Here is a 21089-nt window from a genome sequence, read left to right on the forward strand (position 1 = left end):
TTCAGAGCTGTGGGGAAAACCTGTCTCCTTATCAGCTATACCACCAATGCCTTCCCAGGAGAATACATTCCCACTGTGTGAGTGATACATAAACAGGGCCTGGGGTGGGTGGGAGGCAAGCAAGGTATTAAAGGATGCAGAAACTCCTGTTCTGCACTCTGAAGGCAGGGTCAGTCTCCATGCCAGCAGAGGAAGGGCTGCCAAACTAGCAAAGGTGCCTCTATACTTCTGATCTGTCATTCACCTTTCACCAGCCTTATAAAGCCCTGGTATAAATGGGACATTTGGGAGACATTAAGGGTCTTGCTGCCTGCTAAGTTTGCATGCAGTAGATGGGGTCCTGCTAGGCAAAACAACTAGGAACCAGGCTACAAAGACAGTGCCAGGCCCAAGTGAAGCCTGGGTGATTGGCTTCAGGGGACAAGGGTCCCCACTTCCTTCCTTGCTCCAAGGTGCCTGCTGTCATCGGAGCAGGCACTGAAAACCCTGATGGTAAGAGTACGGCCACCAAAGCTGCCAACATATGAGTCCTGGAAGCAGGATTCAGCTAAAGGCTAGAGTAGAAGCTCTATGTAATCCAGCAGTTACATGTGTGAGGCTGGGACAGATCTGCAGCCTGCTGAAACGGGGAGCGAGTTTAGGGTTGCCTTAGACTGAGTCAGAAGGAGTTGTCTCTCCACAGTGTGTGGGGAGACATATCACACATATTCATACACCACTGGAGTACGGGGTATGAGTATGCAATGCAGAACCAGCCATTCCCCTAAGGTGGGAAAAGGAGCTAAGCACAGGGTGTCAGACTGTCAGCTCAGGTTCAGACCCTTTGGAAAGGAGAGGTACAAGAAAAGCTCAGAGTATCTCTTTTTTTCTAGACCATTTGCAACAAATTTGAAGCAGCAAGAACCCATCTCTTTTCACAAGTTGGTTTGTGCCAGGCTACCATCCCTTCCTGGCATGTGGCCATGCCTTTTGTGTGCTGCACACCATTTCTCTTCATGACTGAGAGTTGTGTCTGGAGGAAAGGGAGGCCCTTTTGTTCTCCTGGGCAGCATGGCTTCCCTGACAAAGAGGCCTGAGTACATTCACAGGGTCTTTGCATCGGTTCCCTCCTATCACTGGTTTCCCTTGTCTTAGCCTGAAAGCTTGTGAAAAAATATACCAAATGGGACAGGAAAGAAAAGTTTCTAGAAACCCTGGGGAGGAACAACACCTCAGTTGATTTAATAGCTGTTTTTTCAATATGTCTGTGCTCTAAAGCATGCAATTCTGACTGCCATTCTCAAATATCTCATGCTGTATTTTCAAAGAGTAAGGGGGAAGCGGGGAAATCTTGGCATACTGGCCTCAATTCCAGCAGGAGGGTTGAGGAGTGCAGGGCTCTGGGGGTGCTACAGAGACACAGTGTGTAACTTTTTAAGAAGAAAGTTGGATTCTAGAGCACAAGAGAAAGGACAGAGGCTTGATTAGAGCTGGAACAGTCGTGGGAAGAGTATTGGTGAGAGAAGTGGAAAAAAGAAAGAGTTTAAGGATCTGCATGCAAGATAGAGAAGGTGGAGCTGCAGCCAGGCACCTGTCCAGAATAGCTGGGTGATGGGAAGGAGGTGATGCTGAGTGAAAAGTCCCTAAGGTAAAGGTTCACAGGAAACCAGCATCAGCCAGGTGAGCTGAGAAGGCAAATCACTACCCTTTGCTCTGAGGTGCACCTAATGGGATTGCTCAGCTCACCCTACAGTGCCAAATGCACTCCTTTTTTCCCCTGTCTGAGCCATGGCCTGTGTCTCTTCATTTCAGGTTCGATAACTATTCCGCCAACGTGATGGTTGACAGCAAGCCTGTAAATCTGGGGCTATGGGATACTGCTGGACAAGAGGATTATGACCGGTTGAGGCCCCTCTCTTACCCGCAGACGGTGGGTCATACTCTCTGCCCCTCCTACCTTGTGCTTCCCTCAGATATGCCTCCTTTCCCTGCTGCAAAACCAACATTTACCATACAGTGGTGACAGGACGGTTCCCTTCGCTCTCTGCCCTTTTCTGAGGATAGTTCTGGTGATATACAAGTACCTGAAAACTCCATAGGTAAAAGGGGTCTAAGAGGATTTTGGAGCCTTTATCTAAACTTCATTACTGGTATCACCTAGCAAGAAAATTGAGATCCTCAAGGGTATTTATGTGCCCAAGTGACACTGATTTCAATGGGGGACAGATACCTCATGGAGTCTGCATAAAAAAAAAATCTGTTCTTATAAAGTTAAGGTGACCTAGGGGACATAGGAGCTGACACAGGAGCTTTTCATGTTTCTTTGAACCCTGTTTGGGAGCCTGAACTGTTTGGCTTTTGCCTTGTAAAAGAGATGTAACATGTAGATACGTGTATTTGATCTGCTGATGTCTCAGTTAAGTCCAAGCCTCTAACAGAGCAAGTGAATGTTCCTCCTCAGACGGAGTTCACCAGTTGTTCACCATGTTGACAGAGTGGTTTCAGGGCTTCAAGGTCACCTTTTCTTGAGGATGTTGTTCCAAGCAGTCTCTTGGCAAGCTCAAAAAGACCCTGCTGTCTCAGGCTTTTGTCTGAAGGCTGTCATTGCAAACAAAAGGGCTAGGAATTAAGGGCAGTATTTTTTTCAGCTAGTTTCAGTCACATAGAAGTTGGTCACCTGGTGTAAGTTACTTGCCAGGGTCTTTCTGCAGTCAGGGCAGACAAGCATATTTCTCAATCACCTGCTTATATTCACCCTCGGACAAGTGCCAAGGATAGCTGGGGGGGACTGTGCTCTCAAGTATTCATCTCTGGTGATTGTAGAAGTATGGAAATGGGTAAGTTGGGCCTGACACTCTTGTTTTAGATAGCGGAAGTTGGATGAAATAAATATTATCTTGAAGAGCTGGTTTTGTTTTGTTTTGTTTTGTTTTTAATGGAAGTGCACAGGAGAAGTACTTATGTGGAGACCTTAGACTCTGCCTCATTTCTGTCTTGCATGTGTACTTTTGGGGTCGAATCTAGCCTTGTATCAAGAGCAGGCAAAAATATTCTGGCCTGATAGCTCTTTGGTGATCTGTGAGAAGCGAACAGGACGCTGTCAGAATATTTCCCATGAGGATGAGTGTGCCTACCGCAAAAACCCCATCCTCATAGTTAACAGTTTGGCTCTTCTGATAGTGGTGGCTATGGTTACCATGAGTCAGGGGAACAAATATCCTTCTTTCTTCTAGAGGCAATTAGCAGCAGTCAGGACTGTGTTGATTGTGAGGGACAGCTTTCTCCAGCATGGTCCTCCTTGTTGCTGAGGGAGGATGCTGCCCATCCTGCTCTGGTCTCCCCTCCCTACCTTCTGTCATGCAATCCCATGGTCTCTCCCTAACTCCAAACTGTGATTGTGTGCCTACAGGATGTGTTCCTGATCTGCTTCTCCCTTGTCAGCCCAGCATCTTATGAAAACGTCCGTGCTAAGGTGAGACAAGGCATCCTGGTCAATGAGGGGTTGTGGAGGATGAGTGGGAGATTGATGCTAGTCTTGCAAAGAGAGCAACTGCAGGTGGAGACTGCTAAAGGGCTGTCTAGACCCAGAGAGGTAGTATCTTTTTTGTGTCAGTCAGAAGGAACTAAAATATCAGCCTCCTGCAGACTTCTTTTCCAGTTCATCTCAAAGGAGATGGCCAACCCTATTAAAGAGCTAGTGTTCATCTTGCTGGGATACTTCAAGGTGAACCACAGACTTGTATTTCAAGGGCATCTTTCAGACAAGCCAGTCACAGCACAGCTCTTACTTTCAGGACAAATCTATAGGATATGAGAAGCAGGTACACAGCCTTTAGCTGGGAAGTGAGGGAAGAATGAAGAGATGGATGGAGAGGAAAACAACATAGTGTTTCCTTTTTACAACTTTCAGGTTCCTCCTTGGATTTGGGGGAGCCATGAAGGATGGAGTGCAGCTTATGCTCTTGCTTAACAGACAGTACTCAGCTGTGGCTTTCCCTTCCCCCCTCACCACTCCACTACTCTGGTATTTCAGCTCCTGAGGAATTAAATTCATGCTTTGAGCTCCAAGTCAAGGATTTTGCCTCTGTGGACCCTGTAACAGGGGCTGGTCTCAGCCAGGCTACAGTACCCAACACTGGATGAACGGGCAGTGTGGAAGGAAATGGTGTTAGCCATCTTACTGTCATTTTTCAGGGATGCTTTTTTGTTTACCTAATGCATGGCCATTTGACTTCCTCTTACATCTTTGCCTTTTTGCTCTCTCGCTAGTGGTTCCCCGAGGTGCGGCATCACTGTCCCAGCACTCCCATCATTCTGGTGGGCACAAAGCTGGATCTTCGTGATGACAAGGACACCATTGAGAAGCTGAAGGAAAAGAAGCTATCCCCCATTACATATCCTCAGGGCCTTGCCTTGGCCAAGGAAATCGGTATGTGTTTGGGGGTAACATCTTGGACCTACTGAAAAGAGAGAGGCAGAAGATAGTGGCTTTCCCTCAGCCTAATAAGGCCTCCTTGCAGGCATCTCACAGTGGTCGAAGACCACGGACAGCATCTCTGAGGGAGATTGGTAGACACATTAAGGGTTGTGGAACAAAATGCGCTTCACAAAGGTCAGGAAGGAGATCCAGTCCTTGAGGGAACCTCAGTACCTCAGGCCCCTGCCTTCTGCACAGCCAGTGTCTCTTTCCTTCCCATCCTCCCCCCCCCACACACACATACACACTCGCACACTCCTCTCCCCTTTTTCTCCTCTGCCTCTATCTGGGCCAATATTTTGCTATGAAAGCCACAGCTGCTCTGTGGGCAGAGGCCTCTCCTCCACATCCGGAAACAGGCGCAAGAATGAGTTTTCTAACATCTCTCAGGAAGAGTTGCAACTGCGGCTTCCTCTTCCTGCCTCCGGTAGCTGGGTTTATACATGCAGCCCCAAGTACGTGTCTCACCCCAGCATTCATCTCTGGGCATCACCTCCCTCACATGCTTGGGGACAGGCACAAATGCCTGTGCCAGGTAACCTCTCTTCTGAGATACAGCACACAGAGACAGCAGAGAGGGTGAAACACGCAGCCTAAGAGAGAGAAGGTTTCAACTGGGAGTTTAGAGGGGAAGGTGGCCAGCCAGCATAACATAGACAGCCTCACAGGATGGCTCTGCTTTGACTACAAGAGTGGAGAAAAAACAGTTCCTGGTCTTGTACAGCTAGCAAGCTTTTACCCTGAGGTCAAGACTGCCTGAGTGAGTGAAGTGTGTTGTGGACATGCTTACTGGATTTTGGCACCTGAATTGTGTTTATTCGATTCATGTAAGAGCTAGGTGCCTTGCTCTCCAGCTCAGGGCCTCTGAGAATACAGGGGTCTCGAGAGTCCCAAAAGGGAGGTGACACATGATTCAAGATGCCACCAGAGGTCCTTGAGGCCAGGTGGTCTGAATAACACTCAAAGCTTGAGAATAAGACCTTTCAAGATGAGACTCAGTTGGTGTATGTGCCTCAGGACTCTGTCTGTAAAATGGGCACTGGGAGGGGAATGTGTTGGGACTGTGAGGTGATGGGAGCCAGAAAAGTACCAGTGATACAGACACATGCATCTCTTTCTGCTTGACATTGATTTGTTGTATTCCTCTTGTATGATTCTCTTCTGAGTGAGGACCTTCACAACAAACTCCTGGATACCCACCCTGCCCACCCCCAATTCCCTTCCTCCTCATTACAGCACCTGCCTTCCTCCTAACAGACTCTGTGAAATACCTTGAGTGCTCGGCATTGACACAGCGTGGCCTAAAGACAGTGTTTGATGAGGCCATCCGAGCAGTGCTCTGTCCGCAGCCCACCCGGCCAAAGAAACGAATATGCAGTCTCCTCTAGGAGGGTAAGTGAGAAAGGGATCCCTGGGCAGGATACTGCCAGTCCTTTCCTGCTCCTGAACCCAGACAGTCAGGACCGCTGCATTCCTATGGCCTGCTGTGCCTGGTGGGATGGGTCATCCTGAGAAAGAGAGAGAGAGAGACAGCAGCCCTGTGCAGGGAGAGGACCAGACGTGGTATGATGGAGCATACAGCCCACTATCCGCTTGCCCCTCCTTACTGCCTGCCCATGTGAAGGTTTGCCCCCATCTCCTGGCATGGGGAGGCACAAGATTTTCCGCTTCTGCCCTCATGGAGAAGGGCTGTTTGTCACCTTCTGCCCCAGAGGGAACAGCATCCAAGCTGCCCTGGGGATGACCTGCTGTGAGATCTGTGAAGCCGCAGCCTTTGCCCATAGAAAAAAAAGAAAAAAAACCACTCTTCCTTATTTATGGGAACCATAAATGACAGACCAGACAGCCCTTCCTCTTATCAGCCCCTGCTCACCTCAAGGGGTCTCTTGTATCTGTTCATCAGCAGGCAACTGCTGCCCCCCCTACTCCCCAGCCTCCTTTACTTCTCATATTATCCCCTCCTGTTCTTCCTCTTCAACTCAAGGCAGCAGAGGAAGGAGAGGGACTTCAGGACAAGAGGCAAAGCTGGTCAGAGCCTGAGGAGAGAGAAGAGAGGGAGCTTTCTAACCAGGATCCAGGCCCTTTCATCCTTCCCCCACCACCAGGACAGGGGGAGGGAGAACAAGAAAATGGCTGAGCTGGTTTCATGAGGCCTGTCATTGTTTTGACTACAGATCCCGGCCCTGTCCCGATGCCAGGCTCTGCCCGACACACAGGAGAGAGATGGCTCCAGCATCCCGGAGCTCAGTACCTTGTGGCGGTCACTGCGCTTTTTACTTCTGCTGGCTTGAAAGACTGTTGTGGGTCTGTAGCAGCGGTTTGTCCATTTGCACAACCTCCCCACATTCACCCCACCCTGGCCACCCCTCCCCTCCCTCACAGATGCCCTAGATGATTACAATATAGCGACCAAGACCCAATAAACAGACTGTACATTCCTGCTATGTCTGTGTTGCTGCACCTCGGGGACACAGCCATGACTCACATAGCAACAGGACAGCTGGAGAGTTCAAGGCACCTCCTAGTTGTACCCTCCTGGTAGTGACATCCCAGTCAGCACCATGCTGAGCTTGGTACTGGGGAGCCCCAGCCAGTATGGGGTGAAGAGATGTGTCCTCTTTTATGCACAGAGTTGCTGAGTTCTCTGCTGAGCTCCTAGCATTCCTCAGCAAGGAGCAAATAGCATGCCAGGCAAAGGCAGCAGGGTGATCATGCCTCAGCTTCTGCTTTTCCATTTCTCAACTTCTGTGTGTTCAGAGGAAAGTTTTCTCCCCTCAGGCCTGGCCTGACAGAGCTTAGCAAGCCTTTCCCTCCTCTGCAGGCTTTGGGAGCAGACACCCAGACCTAGGCTCTGCTTTGTGGGGACTGCCCCTGCAGGTTGCTGGGGAAACCCTTTCACCAAAATAGTTCTTCATTAACTCTCCTAAGCTCACGTCATAGACAGTCATATCAGTATTGGCACTCACGCACACTGCCAGGCACAGGCAGAGTGAGAAAAGGAAGGGGGAGGGCAGAAAAAAAAAGAGAGAGGAATGAGTCACCAGTCCAGATAAATTGCCTCCAAGTCACTAAAATTAAGCTGAAGAGAGTGGTCCCAGAGGTACTATGGATCTGGCAGCTATGAGCACCTGCTTTACTGATGCATTGCAGGGCTTTGAGAGCAAGAAGTGTTAAAGGGTGGCTGCTACTGCCACTGTTTGCAGGTGGGAGGAGGATTCAGGGTGAAATGATTGGCACTGCAAAATCCTGCAGTCCTAGGAGGGCACTGAGAAACTGTGGAGTTGAGCCAGCTTACCATTCCTGAATGCAGCACTGCTTCTGAGTTTCAAAGGCTGCTTCCTGCACTGAGGAGTTGCACAGGTAGCTTCAGCAACAACCTACTTCAGTGAAACCCCTGAATGACCTTGCTGCCAGGGAAATTTCTGCAAGTTCAGTTCATGGTTGTATGTGAGTAAGGCAGTTCAATTCAGTGACATAAAAAATTATGCCCTGGTATCTCCAGAACAACTCTGGAGGACATCCTGTGGCAGCGAGTTCCACAAGTGCCTGTATTGCGCATGGGCTGCTAGACAAAGTGCCCAAGCCCTGTCCAGAGATAACATAAATTGTGTCAGCACAACTCCAGTGGAGCAGCAACAGACCTTCAGGAACATATGCATATCTATGGAAGGGCAAGGGACACAAAGCCCTTGAGACTGGGATCTAGCCACTCTTATATATCCTAAACATRATTCAAACAATTGAATTCCTAAAGGGTTCTTGTTCCCTTTCCAGTTCCCAAGCTCTGGTTTTGATCTTCTCAGTGTTTTTTTTTCTGCCCTGTCACCTATCCCACAGAGCAATGCAGAGAGAGGAGAGGTTTGCTATATGCGTGAAACACAATTTATATATCTACCTACTTGCAATAGGGCGCATGCTGAGCTCTCCTTCCAACACAATTCAAGTAGCTTGCAGAACCCTTGCTGAAGCTGTTTGAAGCAAAGAATGGGGCAAAACTCTTGAGTGATTATTGAGCAAGCAAGTTGGGGACCTAGAAGCTGTGATCATGTAACTCTGTGCTTGAGCTAACAAGTTCTCAAAGGGCTAGTTAGCCTGGCTAGAGCTCTGCTGTTGCATGACTCTTTTTCTAATAGGAAGCAAATCATGGGCTCTCTGCATGGTGCCATGGATACTTGCCCCTGCCATGACACAGATAGCCACTGGGTGCTGCCCGCATCATTCTTTCCCCAGTGAAGCCTCCTCCAGCTCGTCTCCAGACATCATCTTGGCCAAAACCTAGGCTAAAGCTATCCTGACAGTTTTGTAACCCTGTAGTGACTTCAGCTGTTCTTTTGAGCAGCGCTGGCTGGACATAAAATTGCTCAAGCAGGTTTGGAAGCACAGTTGTAGTTCCGGCTATGTTCTGCTCGCAGACATAATCCCTGGTTCTGTCAAGACTGAAATTTGCCCTAGGAGTTCAAAAGCAGTGGCAAATGGCAAGAGCTGGGTGACTGTGCAGCACAAGGAGTTACTGCTGTTGACTGCAGGGAAGGGGGTGGAGAGGAAAGGGAAGCACTTTGTGCAGCAAATAAGATGGGGAAATCCTAATCTCCTTCCTGGGAAAGTGATCATACAAAGGAGCTTGATTTCTCTCCCTGCCCCATTTCCTCTGGGTCCATACCTTGGAGCAGAGATGAGATCTGGTGGGAGAGTTTGAGATTGTTTCTTTTTCTCAGTGAAAGTGAAAAACACGTGATTCTGCAGGGAGCCAGGGAAAGGAGAGAACTGAGACAGGCAGCCCCCTATGTTCCCATCTGCTTTCAGTCCAGTCCATCTGAAAGTGCTTGTGGGGCAAAGCAGAAGGGAGAAGGATTTGTGTGCTCATTGCCCCCCCCCTTCTGGGTATCTTGCCAGCCAGAAGGCTTTGCTGTGTCCCTGTAGCCCTGAGGGGCACTAGTCCAGTCTGCAAGATCCTCGGGGCTGGGAGTCCCTCCCATGTGGCTGTGAAGTGCCTGTGGGCATTAGTAGAGTGCTTTGCATTTCCACATCCCCCCCACCTAGGAGAGCTGAGATGATCCACCCCCTCCTGCCACAACACTCTCCCAACACACAGCTGCTCTCTGCATCTCTCTCTTCCTCTCTGCCTCACCTCCACTCTCCCTGGTTCCTTCCTCTTAGTGCACTCCCTATTTCTCCATCTGTCACTCCCATTGTCTCCCACCCCCACCTCGACTCTCCCCCTCTCCCTCCTTGCTTCTCTCCTGTCTCTCTCTCTCTCTGCATCCCAGCTGCTCCCCTCCTTCTCCCTGTTCTCCTGCCCTATCATTCATCCGCTCATTCTCATTCTCCTGCTGGTGTTTCTGTGCATGGCATCGACTGGCTGTCAGGATCCTTCCTGGAGTAGCTGACGCTCCACTCCATCTACCTAACCCTGGCAGACAAGCCCCCCCCCCCCCCTCCGGCAGATGGCAAGGGGAGCGTGGAGAGTTTGAGGTCTGTCAAGCTACCAGCGTGAAGGGCCTCACATCCCTGGAAGGACGCAAGCACGGCTGGCTGGCCATCAGCGGGCACATGAGTGGGGCACAGGGCTGAGGAGGAGACATCCCACATCAGTAAAAAAGGGAGCAATGGTCAGGTCCAGGAAGAAAGACTTGCATCTCTGATAGTACATTTTGGGACTGGCTCCCTCCTGGGATTGCTTTGCTCAAATGCTTTTAACAAAGGGGAAGGGGAAAAACATGACACGGATTCTCCTGGTGAAGCAGAGGAAAATGTACATCCCAATGACACGTAAGTACCAGGCGGCTCTGCCTGCCCTTCCCAGATGGCTCCCGCGGGCATGAGTCCATGCAGAAGTTGACTCTGCAGTCCCAGAGAAGAAAGACTGCCGACTCCCCCTCCCCACTCTGCCAGCACATCCTGGCCCCTACCACAGAGCTCAGCCCTGCAATAGGGCAGGGGGAGAGCTGAGCTATAATGGGACCGTGGGAAACAAGTTGAAAGGAAGGGGAGGGTGGCAAGAGTGTTGCAAGTTACTGAACTCAGTGGTCCCTCCCAGCTTCTATTCCTGTTTTATAATCAGATATAGGTTCAGCTTTTAGCACCCCCCTCCTCCTCTCATTCTATGCAGAAATATAGAAATAAGATTTTATTTTCCTAAAGAACAATGGCAGTGCCTATTCACTGTCCCCTCCTACCTCTCTGACCCCCTGCTCTCCAGTTGTATGGACCAGCTATGTTCTGGCAGCACCTGTCTGGGGATCCCAAGCCTCTTGCACCAGGTGCTCTCCACATCAGTAAGGGCTGACCCCAAACAGGTGCTGACACACTTTCTGTTTGAGGTCAGTTTCCCATCAATTCCTGTCAGATGTGGGCACTGCCAAAGCACCCAGCAGGATGGATCTGATCTAGATCAAGCTTTGATGTCAAATGGTTGTTCTGTCCAACTAGCCAGTGTGTGTGATATGGAGTTTAAGCTGGTAGATGGTACCTGATAAAGTTAGAAAGGCACAGACTGACTATGCCTTCTTAAGGACAAAGTTTCTCCATCACAGTTGTCTGTAATGAATTGGTGCTTTATGTTGCATGCCTTAGCATTTCTGATAGGGTTTTATGAGCCATGAAGCTGTATGTATTGCTAAACCACAGCCTGAGCAATCAGCTTCGAGGTCTGGACCCCAGACACTTCCCCATATACTCTATAGCCCCATCAGAAGTGTCCCCAGCCATATTTGACATCTGTAGGGCTCTGTATCCAAATGTCTTTTTGGAAATTCCTGTGCATGCAGAAGAAACACCCACAGAGATCCCTCATTATGTCCCCACATTTTAGAGGACCATCTTCTTGTGAACACACTGTTCTGTTCTCTGACACCCTTCCCAGGGCTCTTTGTCCCCAGGGCCAGCACTGCCCCTCCTCTTTCCTCCAACAATGGCTAACAAGCACATACGTCATTAGAACAGCAGCAGAAAAAAATCTCAGAGGGAAGATCCTAAAAGTTAGAAATTGAGATGATCAAATCATTTTCTACCCTGCCCACCTGTTGCAGCCACTGACAATGTGTGGGACAACCCAGTACTGCAGGACCCCAAGAAATGGGCTTGCATTGAGACACTGTGTCACAGCCCAAGGCACGTGCAAATAAGGAAAGCTTAAATAATTCCAGTCCTTCAAAGATCATTTAAATATAGCAGGAAAGTACTAAGTATTTCATGCATTGGCCTATAAGAATCAGGGAAGAATGGGGTTCAGACATGGTTGCCCAGATGTCCCATCAGCCTATCAGATTAGGTTCTATCAACATATGATTTGGTACATTTGTGAAGACTGTCGGTTTTACTTACCTGATATCCTAGGTATCCATCCAAAACTCAGGTCTTTCCTGAGGTTTCCAGAAGTTGGAATGGCATCAACATAAAAGAATAAAAGCTGTAATATCAAGACATGTGTAAACAAAGTTGGGATGCTGTGGAGAATCCTGTATGGGAGAAAAGTTTCTGGAATGTTTCTGGCCTCCTGAAAGTAGTTAATACTGGGAACCCTTTCCTCTGAGATCCCTAACTCTTATTTCAAGGCCAAAGGAGCTTCAGAGCTCTAAAAAATCTACTGGAGTGGGTACAGATGACCCTCAGGGTCCCTGTCCTCTTCCGTCCAGGTCATCCCCGTTTCCATGAAGCTAATTCATCAAGAGGGTCACCCTTCCAGTTCACTCCTCCAGCAAGCTTTGCCAGAGTTCTGGTAATCCTGACAGCATCACACACATCTCCCTGCATAAGGTATGCCAGGATGTCTCCAGGCTTTACTATGTGCAGGGTTGTATTAGTCACGTGTATAGTGCCATGACAAAAGACAAAAGGCACATCCTTCCCCTATCTGTCCCCTCGCTCCCTGCAACTTCTCACCTAGTGTCAGCTGAGAGCTGGTGGAGAGCGGAGAGCTTGTTTGTTCAAGGCTCTGAGTGATATGTGTGCTGTTTCCATGCCAAAGCTTGATGTGACGGGCAGTCTGGCATCTCAGATTAGGAGGGCTGGGACAGTGCTTTGATGTTGTGAACAGCTGAAGCAGGCAGAGCCTCTTCCATTAGCAGTGTGTTGAAGGGTACAGAAGGAGAGAGAGGGAATGCAAGAGAGAAAGACAGAGCGAGAGAGAGAGGTCTGGACTAGTCCCTCTTGGGTTATCAAAAACAATCATCTGGCTCTTCCTTTACTCCCAAAATGGCATAACACAAACCATCTCCTCTCCAGCTCAGGTGCAGAGCCCAGCTTCTGGCTTGAAATGAGAGAAGAGGCATTTTCATTCTTGCTGGTGGGACTAGCAATCCCACAGTAACCTGGTCAGTTCAAAGGAAGCTTCAGCAAGCAAGAGGATACTTAGTGAATTGGGGAGCCAAAACTGGGCTGGCACTTTGTCACTGTATGCTCTCCTCCCTTTTGTTTGTAAGGCAGTCGCCCCTGATAAATGAGAACTAGGTGCCTTGGGACTATTTCCCCAGTGTTAGAGCCATAAGCAGAAAATAAGAAATTTACCCTTCCTATGACTAGTCTGTGGCTCTTTCCCCAGGGGATCTTTCCTTAGGAGAGAGGATCTGTTGGCTGTGCATTGAGCCATGTCCCTGTTTGTCCCTCCATGCCCATTGTGCCTCCCAGGACTGGATGGCAAAATGTTCCAGTGCCTGCCAGCACCCACAAACCCAGCTTGACTTCCCATGCCTGTCCATACCTCCAACCATTAATGCTGTAATTTTATTTGTGGCTTGTTCAGCTGTCATATCCCCAGTATAAATAGCTCTCTTCTCCTCCTCTCACCTCCAGACTGCTAACTGATCCTGCAGGGAGACTGCCCCCTCCCTCTTCTCTGTCTCTGCTATGGACGCTTCTGCTTTCAGCCTCCCCACCCCGGCAGTGTCAGAAGAGAGGAATGCCTCTGACAGCTGGGCAGGCTTCATCAGTGCCAACGGCTCCACCATCACCAGCCCCGGTGTCATTGTCAGTGGTGTCCTCATCCCTCTGGTTTACCTCATTGTCTGCGTGGTGGGGCTGGCTGGGAATTCTCTGGTCATTTATGTGGTCCTGCGGCACTCCGTGAGTGAGTCGGTGACCAACATCTACATCTTGAACCTGGCCCTCGCTGACGAGCTCTTCATGCTGGGCCTGCCCTTCCTGGCTGCACAAAACGCCCTGTCTTACTGGCCCTTTGGGTCCTTCATGTGTCGCCTAGTAATGGCCGTGGATGCCATCAACCAGTTCACCAGCATCTTCTGTCTGACAGTGATGAGTGTTGACCGCTACCTCGCCGTGGTCCACCCAGGGAAGTCCTCCAAATGGCGGACAGCACGGGTTGCCAAGGCTGTGAGTGCAACTGTATGGGTGCTGTCATCTGTGGTGGTGCTGCCTGTGGTGGTCTTCTCAGACGTCCCCTTAGGTATGAGCACATGCCACATCCAGTGGCCAGAGCCTGCCTCGGTGTGGAGAGCTGGCTTCATTGTCTACACTGCCACCCTGGGCTTCTTTGGGCCACTGTTGGTGATTTGTCTCTGTTACCTGCTCATTGTTGTGAAGGTCCGTTCCTCTGGCAGGCGGGTGAGGGCTCTGTCCTCCAAGCACAATCTCTCAGAGCGCAGGGTGACCCGCATGGTGGTGGCTGTTGTAGCTGTCTTCGTCCTCTGCTGGCTCCCCTTCTACGTCCTCAACATCATCAATGTTGTCTGCCCATTGCCAGAGGAGCCGTCCCTCTTTGGTGTTTACTTTCTTGTGGTGGTGCTGCCATATGCCAACAGCTGCGCTAACCCCATCATCTATGGCTTTCTCTCCTACCGCTTCAAGCAGGGCTTCCGAAGGGCCATCCTCAGGCCATCCCGCCGAGTACAGAGCCAAGAGGTGCCAGCATGCCCCCCAGAGAAGACTGATGATGAAGAGGAAGTGGGAGAGATCAGCAAGATCACCCAGAATGAAAATGACAGGCAGGAACGCCCCCTCAGCAGTGGGGCAGGAGAAAGTAAGGAGCAAAAACCACTCCCTGAGGAGCCTTTGGGCTGCGAGAAGAGCAACAGGTTGCATGTCAGTTATTTATGATAAAAGGAAAGAGAGGTTGGGACATGGGATCCCCTTTAACCTCGGTGTTACTCCAGCTTGAAACAGATGGGAGAGGTTGCCACAAGGGAGGTACTAAAGGCCAAGACTGCTTAAAGATGAAGAGGACTCCAGGAGCCTGTGGAAAAGGCAAAACATTGTATCTGACTTTGGAAGGGACCCCTGGGTCTGTGTGGTACCCAGAGAAGTGATGGACATCATTGACAATATAGAGAGAGGAAGGGCAGCAGCATGATCCATCGTCATATTGCCCAACTGTGAAGGGCATCAGCTACCATCTGACCGTGGCACCTCAAGAAAGTCCTCAAAATGGCACATGGAACATGTAGCCACAGCTACTGAAGATCTAGAATGGACATCCCAGTGTCAGATTTCCCTGAAGGAAGAGCAGGAATGAAAAATCTCTGCAGCTAAGACATACCAACCAGATGCATGAATGGCTGACCCTTCTCTAGCTCTGCCTTGGGGACAGCTTCCCCACCTGCACTAGTCCTGGCTGGAGACCACTCTGACTGCCCAAAGCCTCCTTTTTGTTTCTAGGGTTCTCATGACCTCTGGGCAGACTGATGAAACTTATCTGGGGGAGCAAATGGAACATTTCTTTCCTGAACTCTGTATTCCTCAGAGCTTTCTTGGTGCCTCTGCACCATGCTAGAAGGTGTAACAAGGATGGAAAAGAAGCCAGTGAGGCATGGGTTGGGGGCAGGATTTCTTACAAGAAATGCCCTTTCCCCCTTCCTTTCCCTAAGTTTTACTGTAAACAAACAAAAAGCTTTTGGACTTAAAGACCAACTGAGCAGGACCACTCTGTGTTTAGGGGAGGGGGAATGCTATAGATTTGGGTCTCCTGAGAATATACACTAGTATCTGAATGACTGTGAGACAGATTGATCTCTGCATGGAGGGGTGTTTGGCTGTTGCAGGAGATCAAGGCATCAGTATCAGTACTTGGCAGGGTGTTTGTCTCCCATGTGTGAGGGCTATGGGCAAGGGAGTTGTGATACTATGAACTGATTTGTCTTGTGGGGAATGGTTGAGTATTTGGCTCAGGATGGAGAAGAAATGATATGTCTGCATGTATATAAAGGAGACTGTATGGGAAAGTTTGATCCCCGGACTGTATGTCTGGGTCTGTCCACATGAGTGCACAGGATTGGCTGTGTAAGCCTTGGAAGTGAGTTTCTTAGCAGGGAGAAGCTGGAAAGAATTTGTACAGGACAATTACATGCTCTGTGGGCACAAGGGTTAGATATGCACAAAGGCAGGCGTGTGGGATGCTTTTCAGGTGCCAGGAATTGATTTGACTCAGAATGGCTGAACAGGGTCAGAGATTGAGGAGCCAGTGCTGTGGGGGTGGTAGGGGGTGGATTGGGCACTGATGTTAATCTGCATGTGTGTAAGTTTGTGTGTATGCGCGTGCGCGTGTGTGTGAGTGTGACTGTGGGGTGTTTATAAATGTGTACAAATGTGCATAAGAGGGTATATGTGTTTATATAAGCATATACGAATACAGATGACAAAGTGTGTTTACATAATTGTGGGATCTTTAAAAGTAGATTTGTCTGTGTAGGCATGCAAGTATGTATGGAAGAGTGTGTGTGCATGTAGCTGGTTGTGTAAGAGTGTGAGAGGATGTGTGTTGGTGTTTGTGTTTGCTTGTGTGCGTCAGTTGGTGGATGGAAGTTGTAGGTGGGCCTGCCAGAGTGTGCAGGCTACAGGAGCAGCGATGTACAAACACGTGTGGAATGAAGGTCTGTCCCTCCACTTTGGCTACATTCCAGCAGGCTCTGCTAAATGTCTCTCCCCACACCTTGAACTTCTCCACAAATGCTGTTGCTAAGTTACGGACACAAAGAAGACTCTCATACCAGAGCCCTTGGTGATATCTGGTTACTTTTCTCCATAAGTAATTCAGAGAAATGGGAAAGAAGAGTGAGGGACCCATCAGAAGAAGAAAGATCTCCCTGAGGTGAGGAGATGGAGGAGGTGAGGACATGGACAGTGGAGAGTCAGTGACAAGAGCTGGCTGGGTGACGGAAAGGTGTCTCACAGGTCATTTCAAAGAAGGCATGAAGTATGAAGGGATAGCAAGAGGGCCAGGTGTGCTGGGACAGTGGACAAAAGCCCTAGGCTGGGAAGCAGTATGAGCTGGAGAAGCTGAGGATGAAGGGAACAGAATCACCTTACAAAGAAGAGAGAGCTGAGGTCACCCCAATACAATGTGAGAAGGAATGAGGGCCTGGCAGGCACCAGGGGGACCAAGTGCAGGGGACCTGAATGCAGGAAAAGAGCTTGGCAGAACACCAGTGAGGAAACGTGCCCCAGCCACACCAGAGACCAGAGGGAGGGTGGCAAGGGACTGTAAAACATGACAGAGCTGAAGAAGCTCGGCTGGGCTCTCCGTCGTTGGAGCAACCACCACCTCCCTGACAGAGAGTACTCATCCCCATGATTCCTCCACCCTCTTCTTTCCTTTCTGAGCCTGGGACATTGGTGCCAAGTCATCCATGCCTGCAGGCTCAGCCTCAGGAGTCAATGCTGAGCTACCAATGCTACCACTCAACCATTGCTCACCTCTTCTTGCAAAGTGCACTTGCTCCCCTGAGTTTGTGGGCAGGCACATACCCAGGAGTGCAGGCTCACCTCATGGTGAAAAGAAAACTTCAAATGTCTGATAGCCAGTTTCTACCCTCTGCTACTTCTTTGTGTCTCCTCTTCCTTCCATCCACGTACAAAATCCCCGCGCTGTGGGCCTCATTGGGAAAGCAGCCAAACTGTTCCTAGAAATGGCATAGACAGTGTGTTGGACCAAAAAGGCATCTTTTATTGCATGGGTTCCTGCAGCATCCAACGGCAGGAAGGGCAATAAAGAAATCCCAGCAGAATGAAAATAAACTGCTGGAGTTCCTGCCTCTATATGAGGCAAGAAAAGTAGAAAAATTAAAAGTGGGTATCCACCAAGTGGGTAGATACATGGACAACACAACAGTTGAAATGGGGGTCTGTGTTGCTCCTCTTGTAGTCAGTAGCAGAGCAAGGTAAACGCTGGGCACCACTGGCACAGAAAAAACAGAAGGTCAGAGAAGAGATGGTATGAGCTGGGGATCATGTAGTGCTGTCTGGGGCTAATAACCAGGTGCAGAGAAATGTTTGTGATAGGGGATGAGGACGTTACAGGAGGTGGCTCAAATGAGTGGGGAGCAGATATAGAAAAGGTTTCCTTCTCCACTGAATGGCTGTACAGCTGCCTAGAGGAGGTGGGGGAGTTCCCACTGCCAACAACACTTGTCAGACATGCTCTCCTTCACCATTGAATCAAGCTGAGACTTCATTTCACACGCCTTTGCAGCTCTGTCTGCTGCAAGTCACCACTCAAGAAACTCCACAGACTGGCTGGCTTCTTAAAATACTTTTCTACATCTTTGAAAAGCTCAAGCATTGGAATGCCAACACTGAGCAGGTACTCCAAGGAAACCCTGTACATCCTTTTGGTACACAGAGTCTGAGCCCAATAGAAGCAGCTCTGCAGGGGAGTCATTTGGGGAAAACAAAACATGTTCTGGGGATACCTGTAAACAGTTTGGAGTCTAGTTTAAACAGCAGTTTTAAAAAAGGGTCACAAGTATCACATTATTCTACCTTTTGATTTCTTCTTCCTCCTACTCTATAGCCTATTTTTCAGTGACAAATGAAAAAAAAAGGAAGGAATTTTTTTGTCTGAAATACATGAGGAGAAAATGAATGCTGCAAAATTCTGCAAAATATAACCATTGATTAAAAAGCTGTTTTTCATAGAAACAGACATTTGGAATTAATGATATTACCTCACTGTCAGCTGACCTCCGCCTCTCTCCTCAGCTCTGTCTCCATCCTGGTGAATCCTCAGCTTTTTCTGTGATAATAGCACTAATCTGAATACCTTTGTGATCACTTTCCCCCTCATAATAACAGTGTGGCTGACTCTGGGCAACCCAGGGGCCACAGGTGCCATGCACAGTGGCTAAGCGAAATTCTGGCTGTGTTCAGGGTATTTGTTCCAGTCAGATATGGAAATGGATTTTTCTATTCTGGGTGCAGAGACACAGAGATAAGGTCTCCATCAAGCCTTGTGCTGCACAAAAGGTTTTATTCTCATCACGTAGAGACTGGAGCTGCAAGACCAGAAAAGGCCGCAGTGATTCCAGCAGCATTGTGCAATGTCTCTTCCCAGCAAACATTTGATTATAGACAGGGTATTAGAGACATGGAGAGCCCATTCTGCCAGCCGCTGAAAGATTTCATATGTACATGTCAGAGTGCATGACAGCAAATATGGAAAGGCATATGTATGTGATGTATATGCGTGTTTACACATGAGTGTTGATGTGACTGCATGTGTGTATGTGTGGGTACGTGTGACTGTATATACATTCATGTGTGTGGATGCTTCTAATTTATGTTTATCTACTTGTGCATGAGACCATATGTGGCCACCCACAAAAACGCATGTGTGCCTAGACATGCCTCTACCTCTCGGCCTAAGCACGTATGCAAGAATACAGCACGTTCCTCCCCCCGCCCCACCCAAGGCAGAGGCAAAAACAGGGATTTGACAACTCGACCTTGCAAACAACCCTTCCCAAGCTCAGGCCCACCATGCTTGCACACCCAAGCCCATTTGTGCCTGTCCAACAATGGCATCAGGCAGCTTCAGCTCCACTCAGTTTGACCCTTCAGCTCTGCAGTGGCTTTTCTGGAGAGCAATTGGCAGGGCAAGGAAAAGTGATAGAGGAGAGGTTGCAGTGGCAGAGGAGAGGGTGTGTTTCCAGGCTGTTACTAACACAGCCCACACTTGATGTCCTTTGAAGCTATTATCAGGAAGCAACTGTATCTGCAATCTGCAGGGTAACACAGAGGCTTAGTTCAGGCAAATGCAAAACTGTCCAGGCCACATTCTGCTTCAGCTGCGTATGGGAGTGTGGAAGAAGGAGGTGTGGGGAGGGGGCAGGAAGCAGTTAATCTGTTGTTGAAGTAGGGGAGCCAGTAAGAAAAAGAGGCAGGGAGATACAAGAAACACCCTTCCAAAGATGTTCCTGGCTCCCCTGAGGATGCAACAGAAAACTGAAATGTTTTATCTGCTCAAACGAGTGGAAAATATGCAAATATTTGCTCGTGAAAACTTAGTGTTCTTTGCCTTCCCAAGCATAAAATATGCAAACGCCACGCAGAACACAGCCAGCTCACCCAGACCTCACACTTAGCACGTCATGCACAAACACACACACATACTCAGCACGTCAATGCAGCCAGCTAAAGATATGTGCCTGGGCTGCAGCAAGTCCTTCTATGCATGACAAACAGGGATGTGTGGGAAGGAAATCTATATGCCTTGACTCACATACAGTGTATACAAAGACATTTCAAATTATGCCCCATCACTGTTTTCTTTAGTGATCTTTAATCAGAGCTTCAGCTAAGCTGAGAGGGGGGTTTGCAGAGGGGACAAAAGAACTTGTCCCTAACCAGGTGTCTTCTTGTACTCAGCCACAGGTACCATCCATTGGGAATAATGGTGCCGGCACAGACAGCCTTCAGAGCTGCAGCCTCATGCAACACTCGCAACAAGCAGCTTTGCATGCAGTGCCACGCACCAGGCCAGGTGCAATGCAGGGGCAGCCCAGGGCCCTGCAGCCCGGGGATGGGGGAGGAGACACGGGGCCTCGGTGCGCTGTGCTGCTTTTCCTGCAGAGGGGACTCGGCACCCACCCGAGGCCGCTGCTGTGCTGGGGACAGCGGCCCTGGATCTGCCTCCTGTCACCCCTGGCACCGAGCAAGTTCCTCCTGCTCTGGAGGCAGGGAGGGAGGTGGGGGCCGGCAGACCTCCAGCTGCAAAATCGGACAGCCCCAGAGCTGGCTGCACCATGGCTAACCTGTGACCAGATGTCACAGACATGCATTTTCCCACCTGGAAATCCCTGGGTTTGAGGCATTGCTCTGGCCAGCAGGGAAGGTCCGTGAATGCATGGTCCCAATACTCCTGCACACCTGGCTGTGCACTGACTGCAGGAACAAGGGATATTGTCAGGCCTTTCATCAGTAGCTTTTCCCTCTCTCTGCCACCACTATCTTTTTGGAAATCCTATGTATTCACCATGCAAGCGCATGGAGCTGGAGAATCCCTGCAGAGCCAGGCTATTATGCTTTCAGAGGCATAGCTGCCACATGAGCATAGTGCATTTTCAGAAGAGGTCTGTTGTTGTGGGAAGCTGTACCAGTATCGAACAATGCCTGTGCTCTGTGTCTTGAGGCCAGAGTGGTGAACATGCCCATTTGATCATGCTGGATCAAATGCCCAGAGAACGTGGCAGGCCTCTGCTCTGCTGAATGGTTTTAGGACTGAACTCCGGACGGCACTACCAAGTGATGATGGGATCTTTCTGACCCAGACCCACAGGTGTCAGAATGGATCCATTAGCTGGACCTATCCATCACCAGTCCAAGAGTTTCTGTGAGCTCTTAAAAACTGGTTCCCCCTATCTTGCTGCAGAGTTCTTGTTTGCTTGCTGAGAAAGCTCATGGGAACCTC

At 49.4% G+C, this 21089-nt stretch overlaps 2 protein-coding genes across 4 annotated transcripts in view; both read left to right on the forward strand.

Moving 5' to 3' along the window:
- The window catches only part of RAC2 (Rac family small GTPase 2), a 10117-nt gene extending 3217 nt beyond the window's left edge, over positions 1–6900 (forward strand). Inside the window, exons 2-7 of one of the 3 annotated variants that reach the window (XM_026072576.1) lie at positions 6–77; positions 1792–1909; positions 3389–3451; positions 4249–4408; positions 5714–5848; positions 6631–6900. In XM_026072576.1, the coding sequence (XP_025928361.1) occupies positions 6–77; positions 1792–1909; positions 3389–3451; positions 4249–4408; positions 5714–5844 (544 nt within the window). In that variant the 3' untranslated portion in view covers positions 5845–5848; positions 6631–6900. Of the gene's footprint in view, positions 1–5; positions 78–1791; positions 1910–3388; positions 3452–4248; positions 4409–5692; positions 5849–6440; positions 6598–6630 lie in introns of those variants that run through there. The other 2 variants (XM_026072575.1, XM_026072574.1) reach the window with 2 other exon arrangements.
- Positions 6901–10105: 3205 nt separating this feature from the next.
- On the forward strand, positions 10106–15834 carry SSTR3 (somatostatin receptor 3). The gene is made up of 2 exons (XM_026072597.1): positions 10106–10225; positions 13247–15834. Exon 2 carries the CDS (start codon positions 13301–13303, stop codon positions 14504–14506), a length of 1206 nt encoding a protein of 401 aa, XP_025928382.1. The 5' UTR covers positions 10106–10225; positions 13247–13300; the 3' UTR covers positions 14507–15834.
- The last annotated feature ends 5255 nt before the right edge of the window (positions 15835–21089 follow it).

Source organism: Apteryx rowi, unplaced genomic scaffold, assembly GCF_003343035.1.
Source record: "Apteryx rowi isolate R43461 unplaced genomic scaffold, aptRow1 scaffold_343, whole genome shotgun sequence".
Classification (NCBI taxonomy): Eukaryota; Metazoa; Chordata; class Aves; order Apterygiformes; family Apterygidae; genus Apteryx; species Apteryx rowi.

Bases quoted from the DNA above. Each gene is read 5' to 3' on its own strand.
- SSTR3 (XM_026072597.1), top strand. From the start codon at position 13,301: ATGGACGCTTCTGCTTTCAGCCTCCCCACCCCGGCAGTGTCAGAAGAG.